At 38.5% G+C, this 12,050-nt stretch overlaps 1 protein-coding gene across 5 annotated transcripts in view; it reads left to right on the top strand.

The window, feature by feature from the left end:
* The window catches only part of ZMYM2 (zinc finger MYM-type containing 2), a 76,871-nt gene that overhangs the window by 17,795 nt on the left and 47,026 nt on the right, over window positions 1–12,050 (top strand). For 4 of the 5 annotated variants that reach the window (XM_032496515.1, XM_032496514.1, XM_032496513.1 and 1 more), the window contains exons 3-6: window positions 3,840–4,687; window positions 8,369–8,654; window positions 10,017–10,182; window positions 11,031–11,243. In XM_032496515.1, the coding sequence (XP_032352406.1) occupies window positions 3,840–4,687; window positions 8,369–8,654; window positions 10,017–10,182; window positions 11,031–11,243 (1,513 nt within the window). The remainder of the gene's footprint in view (window positions 1–3,839; window positions 4,688–8,368; window positions 8,655–10,016; window positions 10,183–11,030; window positions 11,244–12,050) is intronic. The other variant, XM_032496516.1, reaches the window with a different exon arrangement.

Here is a 12,050-nt window from a genome sequence, read left to right as displayed (position 1 = left end):
AATATCTGACTCACTGTAAGCATTAAATAAATGTTAACTATTACTGGATGACTATACCTGTATTTTAAAGGAGAATGTAATTGAATTAGTTATAAACATATTGATCAGTGATACTCAGCTTATTTCAACTTCAAAAATTTTTTTTCATGTTTACTTAAAATTAAATGAAGGCCTTACATGAATGTTTCCCACAGCATAAGTTTTTATTTTACCATAAAGAGATCTTCCTTATTGAGGAGTTGTTTTAGGGTAATGGTGTTTATATTTTAATTTTTGAAAATATATTTAAAATGTCTTAGAGTATGTAATGGTAATTTGTAGTTCTTTTGGGTAAGGCAGATAGTCATTCTTTAAGGTCTTAAATGGAATGACTCATTTTCTTTGAAGCAGATACAAATATATCTTTTGCTGTTTCCCAATATTGGCATGTTCTCCATCCTGACAGACACAGCTTTGGTTTAAGAGGAGTGAAGAGGGTTTTGGAGCTGAGCTTTGCATATAGCGTTTGAAAACTGATGTGGTTTTGGAACCTTGGGTGCTTTTAATTAATGTCTGAGCTACTGTATTTTCTTAACTGAAGTATAGTTGATTTACAATATTGTGTAAGTTCCAATTGTACAATGTAGTGATTCACAATTTTTAAAGGTTATACTCTATAGTTATTATAAAATATTGGCTGTATTCCTCGTGCTGAGGTGCCATTTTATTACAGAAAATGTTAATATTTATTTAACTCAAAAGATTTATTGTTACATTTAAGTGAAAATAAAACTTTTCCTATGGAATATTGTGTACGTTATTGAAAACATTTCATTTCTGTTGCTACGCTGAAGGAGATATGGTGCCCTTTGGACACTAGAACTTGGTATAACTAGGGTGCTTAATGGTCCGAGGATATAAAATAAGGGGTTAGATTGTATACCTTGCCAATTAAATAATGATGTCACATAAAAATAACTGTAGTTAAAGTGGACATACTGCTTTTTGCCTTCTATCCTTTCTGCAGATATTTGTGACAGTTGAGTTTGTATTCTGTACCAAGGTGCTGCTGTAGGCTCTAGATTTTCAACAGGAAGACAGATTGCTCACGACCTATACAGTGTTTCATAAAGAAGCTGGTATATCCCCATTTAGTGTCTGTGAAAAGTCCTTATGCTGCGTCCCTTGTGTCTGGGGACTGAGAGCCCCTCCCTTCTAACTGGTGCACTGTCATCTCTGTTACTGGTTCTCTGGAACTCTTCCCGGGTTAGTGCTGTGTCTGAGGTCCAGCTTGTTGGCCACCTGCTCCCTGCACCCCTGCTCCTGCTGGTAGACTCCTGGTATGTGTGAGCCTTCTAGAGGGCTTTTCCCCATGAATTGACATAAAAATACATGTACTTTAGTCAAAACATAATTGTGTATATATGAGTTTGGGGTAATGTATGGCATTGTAGTAATACTCTGTTCTGTAACTTTTTTTCAGTCAACAGTTTATCTTGTAGATCTTTACCTCCCCTCCCCCCATCAAGTTGTTTTTAATTTTGCTTTTTTATTTAACAGAGGTGCTGGGGACTGAACCCTGTGCCTCCTGGATGCTGAGCACCCACTCCACCCCTGAGCCCTACTTCCCCCTTGTAGATCTTCTCCTATCAGCAAGTCACTTTAAAGAGAAACCCTAATCCGTTCACTTTTCTATCTCCCATGACGACCCGTTTCAGCTACCACCATCTCGCTGGTGGATCAGTGGCCTTCTGGTTAGTTTCTTGGCTTCCAGTCTTGCCCGCGTATAATTTCCCACATAGTGGCCAGAGTGATCAATTCAAAACACGAGTGAGAGTATGTATCTCCCCTCACACTGCACTTCCCATCTGCCTTGTTCCAGCCACACTGGCCTTTCTTCTGTTACTTGAATTTCCATCCTCACTTCCTTTAGGCCTTTGCAGGCATTGCCCTTACTCCAGTTTCCCCACACTTCAGATCTCGGTGTAAATGCCACCTGCTCAAAGAGGTCTTCTCTGACACCAGAGTAGTTAACTCTTCACTTTGTTATTACTGTCTTTTAAAAGTTTAATTTAGCTTTAAAAATAAATGAGGAAATCATGTTCAGAAATTAAGAAAATGCAACAGCATATACAGTGAACAGTTTTCCACCCCCGTCACCCATCTGCCAAAGTGATAATTATTTTTATTAGTGTCTTCCTCAGCTTTCCAGAGGCTCTTGTAGCAATGTAAGCAAATGACAGTATGTATCAAGTAAGTGTTCTTAAACAGGTCTTTTTTTTTTTTTTTAACTGGGCTAAGTGGCCTTATTAAGAAAGAGGATTACAAAGGACTTAAGAGTTGGGATTGGGGCCCTCCAACCAGCCTTTAATAACCACCATCGTCTCCTCACCTTCTGTGAGGATGCAGTGTATAAACCACTCCAGATTCACGTCTGTCCATCTGCAAGCTCACCTGCAGTTTGTGCTCACCCTTCGTTCCCCACTCTAGTTGTTTTGTTCCCTGTTTAGCCTCTGAGTTTGGGTGATGGATGTTCAGGAATACCTTCCACCGGTTCCCGTGACCTCATCCTCTCCACCTGCTCAGTAACTTCTTTTCTTTCTTTTCTACCTTTTTACTGTTAACTCCCTGCTGCCTCTTTGGCTTCAGTGCTGCCTAGCATATATGGTAGGTGCGCAGAACATACTAGTCAAGTGGGGTAGAGTCGTGAAGTTTGGACTGTCAAATTATGAAGACCTGGGAGTGAATCCTGGCTGTGTGACTTGGTTGATTAGCGTCTCTAAGCCTCAATTTCATAATCATTAAATTGGGACAAACACTATAACTCTCAGGGTTGTTCTGAAGATGTAACCAAGGAGTGGATATTTTCCTATGACTGTTGTGACAAATTACCATGAACTTGGTTTAAAACACCAGGAATTTTTTCTCTCCCAGTTCTAGAGGTCACAAGAAGTCAGGGGCCCTGGGCTCCACCCCAGGGTTGGCAGGGCCAAGCTTGCTCTGGAGGCTCTAGGGGAGAATTCGTCCTGCGTCTTCCAAGGTCTGGTGCTGCCAACAGTCCGACGCTGCCAGGCGCCTCTGTGCTCACATGTCTGTAACCCTCCCTGTGCTTCTGAGGAGGGCACTTACAAGTGCATGCAGGGCCCACCCGAGTGATCTCATTTTTAGATCCTTAACCATACTCATCTCTGCAAGGACCCTTTTCCCATGTAAGGTCACGCTCACAGGTTCCGGGGAATAGGTTGGATCTCATAGGGGCTATTAATTCACCCTGGTGTGTGGAAGTAAAGGACACAGCAGAGTACCTGGCAGATAGGAATTGGTCCAGGTAGACTTCAGGTGCTCAGAAGGATTTAGTCATAGAGCCACCTGGGAGCCAGGGAATATGAGAACAGTAAGTAGATGGGAAAAACAATCAGAAATTAGAGATTAGACTATGTCATTTTATTTCATGCAGTGGATGAATGGGATAAATGTGTAGAGAAGAGATTTTTATTAGATCTTGGCAGTTTTTTCTTCATGTGTGTGGAATGGTTTATATGTGTTTTCAGTGTTAAAGTTTACAGGATAAACTGGTGGAAGGGAGGTGGTGGAGTGGGAATGTACTGCATGTTATTACTGAAAATTGGATAATTACCTTTCTTTTTATACTGCAAGAAGTTCACATGAAACCTGTATGAAATGATCAGTGAATAAGAGATCACAGAATAGATATCAAAATTTTGCTGGATGGTAGATAAAGAATCATTCTCATTTGGAGTAAAATAGAAAGAAAAAGTACCTTTAAAAAATTCTTCAAATTAGAATAACATAAAAGCCATATACTGACATTTGCAACCTTTCTCCTTTCTCCTTGACAGGTTCTTTGGCATGGACGCAGGTTCAGTGGGAGGATTAGACTTGACTGATCAGACTCCTGTTTTATTAGGCAGCACGGCCATGGCAACCAGTCTCACGAATGCAGGAAACTCATTTAGCGGTCCGCCTAATCCTTTAGTTCCTAGATCCAGTAAATTCCAGAACTCATCCGTGGAAGACGATGATGATGTTGTTTTTATCGAACCTGTACAACCTCCCCCGCCTCCTGCACCTGCTGATCAGAGAACCGTGACATTTACATCATCAAAAAATGAAGAGCTGCAAGGAAATGATTCCAAAGTTCTGCCTTCCTCAAAAGAATTGGCTTCTCAGAAGGGAAGTGTAAGCGAGACAATTGTCATTGATGATGAAGAGGACGTGGAAACAAACCAAGGGCAAGAGAAAAACTCCAATTTTATTGAACGGAGACCTTCTGAGACTAAAAACAGAACCAATGATGTGGATTTCTCCACTTCCAGTTTTTCAAGAAGTAAGGTAAATGCAGGAATGGGTAGTAGTGGTATCACCACAGAACCAGACTCTGAAATTCAGATTGCTAATGTTACCACCTTAGAGACAGGTGTAAGCGCTGTGAATGACGGCCAATTAGACAGTACTGATGGGCGAGACATGAACTTAATGATTACACATGTAACGTCACTGCAGAATGCCAGCTTGGGAGATGTCTCTAACGGACTGCAGTCAAGTAATTTTGGTGTTAATATACAAACATACACCCCATCTTTAACTTCACAGACCAAGACTGCAGTAGGACCTTTTAATCCTGGTAGAGTGAATGTGGCAGGAGACGTATTTCAGAACGGAGAGTCTGCAACTCATCATAACCCTGGTAAGCAGTGAGAGACCTTCTGCTCCATGTAGAGGAGTTTAAGCTGGCTGATTCTTTTTCCTATTGGGGTAATTGGTGCTACGTTGGTTAATTTATTCCCGTAAGATATGTTAATGCTACTGACTTTGAAGGGTGAAATTTTAACTAGTAAGAGATGTAAAACTATGTATATAGTATTTCTCTGTAGATGATTAGAATATTAATGAAAGAAATTAATGTCTAAAGGAATTTTTTAAATGCTCTTTATGTTCACCACACTAAAATCAAACAATTTGGCATCTTTGTCATGTACTTACCTTATGCTAGTCTATTGATAATAGTATTGTTTAATTTTGACTGTGTATCTGACTTTAATTTTTATTTATTAGCACTTTATTTTTTTTTATATTTGAAGATTGGTAAATTTCTTGACTGAACATTTTTTCTGCTGGTACGTTTGCTCTTTGAAAACATAATAGGGAAGTTATAGGAACTCTGTTGGGGGAGATTAGAGCTCAGGGGTAGAGCATTTGCTTAGCAGGCACGAGGTCCTGGGTTCTGTCCCCAGTCCCGCTACTAAATAAGTAAGTAGGTACACCCCCCAGCTCTGGCTTTCTCGCAGCCACGTGTCTATTCCCCCACCCTCTCCTGTGCCCTCTCTGTCCTCCTCGTCCTTCAGGCCCAGCAACTTGGTCAGTCTAGGGCGTGTAGGGGGCGGGAGGGCACGACTGGAACCAGGTGTGTGGAATGTTCTGTGAAGTGCTAGTCGCTTTCTTTCTTACGATTCTTTTGGCTATGAGAGTAAATGTCTAATTGTTAAAGAATGTTTGGAAAATCCATACTCATAAAAGGAGGGAAAAAATCCCTTGTGGTCTTAGTAACGGTAGATTACCACTGTTAATGCTTCGAGTGGTTGTCTTTCAGCCTTTTCCCTTTGTATTTCTTTTTATTTTATTTTATTTTTTATTGAAGTGTAGTTGATTTTTGATCCTTTGTGTTCTTAACTTGGTTGAAATGTGTTCTTTATAATTTTGCTTCCTTTTCTTCCCCGTTTAATATTACACTGTATTTTTCTCAAACCATTAAAATTATTTATACACAAAAGTTTTCATCACTGCACAGTGGGTATGAATGTACCGTTGCCTTATTTGGCTTTTACATTGTTTCCCATATTTTACTTTTGTCGGTCTATGATAAACATTTTTTTTTCAAATTTATTTCTTTAGAGTATTTTCCTAGAAGTGAAGTTAGTAGGCCGAAGGATATCACTACCCCCACCTCTCCAAAGATTTTTGGTTTAACATGTTTTTGGTTTATAGTAATTTTGAAGGAAATATTTCTAATTACTCAGTTTGGAAAATTCCTTCCAGGGCCCCTTCCCCTTGTATGTGTTTGTATATATTTGTTGATAGGTCATTATACGTGTATGTGTGAATTTGTATGAGCATTTTTAAGTTGTGGAAATATGTTGTTATACTGCCTTTCAGGAAGTTCTTACCAATTTATATTACTCTCAGCTGTGTATTAAAGTGTCTTTCATTGTAACCTGCTGGCTCACATAAAAGACATGAAAGTACCCAAATTAGCTTTCAAAATAGCTGTTTTGTCTTTCTTGCAATTATAAACATGTTAAAAACATAAGAGAATTAAAAAGAAAATAGCATTCAATCTTACTGTTGAGAATGGTGCATTTAATTCTCACCTGAGGTCATAATAAAGGTATAGTTTTGCAAACTCACCCCTCTTCCTGCTCCTTTAAATATCTAACAGTAGATCTTGAACTTTTAACCATATCAAGAGTATATGTTTGATTTTGTTAATTCTCTACTTAGTTTATGTCCAGTTTTACTTAAATAACTCCTAAGAATATTCTTAAGCATGTGTCTCGGGGTATTTAATTCTGGAGGAATTGCTGGGTCAAAGCACATTCGTTACAAGAGTTGTGTTTCTGTTCATGTGAAGTCTTACCCAGGGAAACTAGACAGAGACACATGTTGCTCTTAAATTTATGGATTAGCTCTTGTGTTTGTGTGCTGTTTCTATCTCTAGTAGGGAATTGTAAAATCTTGGCTATTTATACTGGCTCTCGGACTAGTTGTGACTTGGGCAAGTTAACCTACTCTCCCCTAACGTCCCTTGTATAAAATAGAGTGTGTAGACAGAATGATCAGATCCCTTCCATTCCCGGAAGTATTTTGGTGTTGGAGGAGGAGGTGAAAATTTGAAGGTAGGGGAAATATAAGAGCTGAAGTATTGATGAAAGGAGCCGTTGTATTATTTATACATTACTCTGTATTGTATGTAATACATTGTATTATTTATATGATTTACACAGGACCTAAAAATGAATTAAAAAAAAAAGCCGTAGTTTTTCCTAATAGATGCCCTTAGGTTTAATTAGGTTCCTTTAATATATAGTCAAATGAGAAGCCCTACAAAATGGAAAATCCTAATGAGCCAGTATCTGTGTTGTGAAAGCTCTTCCTCTTAACGTGTGCAAATACAATTTTTGGTCAAAGGTCCTTTATAAGATGGACTTGCCAGTTGTTTCAGTGATTTGCTTTCATCCTGTCCATTAGTAGTTTTACCTCTTATAAACTAGCTGGTTACCTTGATGACCGCAGGATGACAGGGTTCCAGAATGCACTGTTTATTCTGTGTGTAAAGTTTGTGGAATAAGGTAAAACTTGAATTGCACTGTCTGTAGCCCTTGAAGCCATTAGGTTGATGGACTGGGTCAGAACTAGGAAATTGCCTTCTTCAAGGTTTTGGTAGTTAAAGACGCTTCCTCTCACTCTGGATGTATTTCTGCTTCCTGTGGAAGAAATAAACAATTACTTTTCACATGGGAGGATTGCTTTTTTTGTTTGGAAGTTCGAAATTTAAAAAAACTAGAAAGGAAAAGAATTACAAGAGATCCAAGTAGTAGAAATTAGCAGTGGTGGCCTGGAAAGTTTCAAAATGAAAAAATGTGGTATTGGTAGTGTAGGGAGGGGTGTGTAGCACAGTAACCAGCACAGTGAGCTGGAGACCTCACGCCAGTCCTGAAAGAGGCCACTGCGAATCAGAACCGAGGGGGACCGTGCCCTGGGTGTGGCCCCGGGTCTGAGTGTGGGCTGGTGAAGTGGTGTCTGCTGAGGCTGCTGGCGGTGGTAGAGGAAAAGGGTGGCCTTGGTCACTCTGTGCTGGCTTAACATCATCATTTCTGTGTTGCACTCTCATTTCTCTGATGTAATGTTGTATATTTAGAGGTTATGGAATTAAACATGTATATGGAAGAGCTGTTTTGAATATAATCGTTTGTCAACTTTATCAGATCTGTATTATGTTTGTCCAAAGTTCTGGTTGGTCAAGACTTTGTTACACTTTTATGTTGATTATGTGCTCCCTGCTTAAAGTAATATTCTGTAAGTTCTTCCTGTTTAATAACTAATGGCTAATGTGTTTTAATGCCTCGCATGTGTCAGTCACTGTGGTTTGTTACATGTAGCATCTCATTTAATGTTGCCATTTCTGCGTAGAGGAGTTAGGCAGGGTGTAAGTTCAGAGCCGGAACAGCAACTGGCCATTGTAGCTCCGCAGTTTGGGACTTCACCTCTCCGTTGCACTGCACAGAGTGGGAAATGAAACCTGTTCTCTGATGTCAGTGTCAGCATCTACAAGTACCTGTTTCATGACCCTGTCTTGTGTTCTCTTTTTAAGATTCTTGGATCTCCCAGTCAGCATCATTTCCCCGTAATCAGAAACAGCCGGGGGTGGATTCTTTATCACCAGTGGCCTCGCTTCCTAAACAGATTTTCCAGCCTTCTGCCCAACAGCAACCCACTAAACCAGTTAAAGTCACTTGTGCAAACTGCAAAAAGCCTTTACAGAAGGGACAGACAGCTTATCAGCGCAAAGGATCAGCTCACCTCTTCTGTTCCACCACCTGCCTCTCTTCCTTCTCTCACAAGCCTGCTCCAAAGAAACTTTGTGTTATGTGTAAAAAGTAAGGATTACCTTTCAACAGATTTCCCATATAGGTGAATATTGGTAGTATAAAGTTTGAGGAAATTTGTCTTAGAGGTGAATTACTATGTTTTAAAAACTGGTAAGCTAGTTGTTTGAATCTTAAAGCCAAACTCATATTTGTAATGGCTTTGGAGGGTACTCTGTCAAGCCCAGGTAGCTTAGGATCGAAAGCCTTACTATTTGGATAGGCTTTGGGGTTGACTTAGATACCAGGCCCTTGTAATTAATTTTATCTGTAATCTGCATTAGACTACTTGAATTTATTAATTATAGGAATTTAGTTTTAGCTAGATAAAATTGTTCAGCAATTTATATATGACTAGTTCTGTATTAAAATAAGATAATAATAAGATAAATAATAATTAGGTCAAATTTTGTACTATCTTCATAGTAAGACTACTAAAAATCAGCAAATCTTTGGATTTTTCTCTGTATTTTTTTGTTTTGAACAGTAAGTCATTTGAATACTCACTGTTTCAAGACTCAGAAGATACCAGTGTTTTTTTTTTGACAGCCTTGGAGAGACAGGGTCCTCTCCTCTGCCATTTTTTAGGTCTGACTTCACTAGTTAAAAATAAGTTGAATATGGTGTATTATGTGCAGATCAGACAGGTGGGTTTCTGTGCCATCTCTCGGAGGAGCCCAAGTTTTTGTCGGTATTTTTAGATCTTAGAACTTTGGAAAAGGCTGAGTGCCCTGATGGATTTATAATTCAAATATCGGAACACTTATTATACAGGGTTTTAATTGCTTTACAGTAGTGGACTTGCATACTGCAGTGTAAAACCTGGAAATTCAGCATTAAAGGAAAACTTCACAGGTCATCAGAGCTGTTGTTTATGAACATTTCTGCTTGCAGCTGAGAGCTGTATAGAAAGGGAGGTGGGGTTATTTGGGGTTTGGGGATGTATTTAAGTTCGCTTACCCTCTTTAGAAGAATGCCATGTTCCTGTGATCTAGATACTTCATGCTTTTACTTACCCTTGGGAGGGAAATTGAATAGGTATTACAAACGTGTATCTCAGTAAATTAGGCCTTGACGTTAAACTCCACAAATGGTAACAGCCTTTTAAAAAAGTGTTTCTAATAGCTGAAAGCTTTGTTAAGGAGTTTGAAGATAAACTGAGGAGTGGCAGGGATTTACTAGTATTGCTTCTCAGTCTTTGTTCATATTTTATTGCCAAGAGTTTTTAAATAGCAAAAATGATTTAATGAATCTGAAAATGGTGGTTGAGTCCCAGGACTCAATCTATGGAAATTAAAAATGACAGCTATTACTCTTGTATTCGATTTCTTTTAAAGTAGAGCTTTGCTTTAAGTTGTTCCATGTGTTTTTCAGAGATATAACTACAATGAAAGGAACCATTGTTGCTCAAGTGGATTCAAGTGAGTCCTTCCAGGAATTCTGTAGCACGTCTTGTTTGTCTCTCTATGAAGACAAGCAGAACCCCACTAAAGGAGCTCTGAATAAATCAAGGTGTACAATTTGCGGTAAACTAACAGAGGTTTGTGTTCTTGTGTTCTGTCGCTTAGTTCTAACTCATGGGAATGTTTTTAACTTTAACAGTTCTGACAGTTTCTCTGGTGTGTTTCCCATCGTGAGGGCATGTCTGTCTTATGAATATCCCATTCTGCAATCCCATTCTCCCATAGGGGGAATGATTCACAAAAAAATTAGAATATAGTATCAACTGACATTTTCTCTGAGGTTGGGAACACTCACAGACAAAACCATAGTGTTTAAATAGGCTGACTACTCAAGAAAGACAACAGGCTTGCTTAAGAAGTAGAACATGTGGAGGGGATATTTTTGGTAACTTCACAGTATTAATATGACACACGTTCTGCATTTAAAGAAACTTGTATATGTACCTCATTTGAATTATTTGCAATACTGGCTCTCTCCTCCCTGTTCTAGAGCAGTGTGCTTTATGTTTCCTTTTGGATTTGCCTCAAGATGTCCAGTCTGTTTGAGAAGTTTTATACTAATACTGCTCACACTGGGTTGTTTCCTATCATTTTTAGATCCCTCTAGAGAATTTTGTGTGATGACCCCGGTGGTTCCCCCCCAACTCTCACCATACATATATTTCTTGTGTGTATAAAAAAAGTTCAAAGAATAATGAAATGTACTTTGTCTTTCATTTTCCCCAAATAAGCCTTCCACAGAAAAACTGAGGCATTTTCTTTCTGTTGGAGCACCTTGTTACTTAGCTACATGTCATGTATTAATTTGTTTAAAATTTTTTTTAAATTGAAGTATACCTGGTGTATAATGTGTTAATTTCTGTACAGCATAGTGATTCAGTTATACATATGTATGTTTTCAAAATTTTACTTGTTTTTCTTTTAGATACGCCATGAAGTTAGCTTTAAAAATATGACTCATAAGCTGTGCAGTGACCACTGCTTTAATAGATACAGGATGGCCAATGGTCTGATAATGAATTGCTGTGAGCAGTGTGGGGAGTACTTGCCCAGCAAAGGTGCTGGGAACAACGTCTTGGTCATTGATGGTCAGCAGAAGAGATTTTGCTGTCAAAGTTGTGTCAGTGAATACAAGCAGGTACTTCATGATCTAATCAAACCACCCTTTGAATGTGTTTTTAAGTTGCTGTAATAGTTTTACTCCAACAGCATTTATTAACCAGCTTTATCTTTGGATCTCATTCAGTTCCATTATTGTCTTCACATCTTAGAGATGACCTATCGCAGATGCATACTGAAATATATGTAGCTTATTGGAAGTCAGCTTGTGATTTTACATAGAAGGGCAAATGCTTACCAGAATAATTGCTTTTTTGAATCTTTTTTTGGGTGCTGCAGAGGGGTCATAAATACGATTTTTTAGATAGCGCATAGCTTAGGAATGATTCTTACTTCATTTAAAGGTTAATTTGCAATTTAAGGTTTTCTGATTTAGTTTATTTCTGAATTTATGTGTATGGTTTCAGAGTCAGAGAAATCTGGCTCCCGTTTCTTCTCTTGGTTCTTGCTCATCCTTTATATGTACCAATTTTTAATTCTTACTGTTTAGTTTTCTGTTCTTTCTGAAAAATGAAAGAAATAATTCATTCTTAGTTTTTTTTTTTTTTTTTTTTTCCTATGCAGAAGGCAGACTGTTTGAATTGTTCCTTCATCACCTCACAGTGTGTCTTGGAATCATTCTCTTACTCTTATTCTTTTTATGGCTGCATGAGTTAAATTTTCAGGAATTTTGTGAGCTGGTTATTAAAAACACCCGCTGTTAAACATTAAATTATAGAGACTTCTAGGTAAATTACGTTTGTACTAGTCTGCTAGGGCTGCTACAGCAAAATACCTGAGGGGCTCAGACAGCAAGAATTTATTGCCTCAGTTCTGGAACCTGGAA

The sequence above is a fragment of the Camelus ferus genome, chromosome 14 (assembly GCF_009834535.1).
Source record: "Camelus ferus isolate YT-003-E chromosome 14, BCGSAC_Cfer_1.0, whole genome shotgun sequence".
NCBI classification, from domain to species: Eukaryota; Metazoa; Chordata; class Mammalia; order Artiodactyla; family Camelidae; genus Camelus; species Camelus ferus.
Note: the sequence above shows the minus strand (reverse complement) of the source record. Positions and strands in the feature narration are given on the sequence as shown.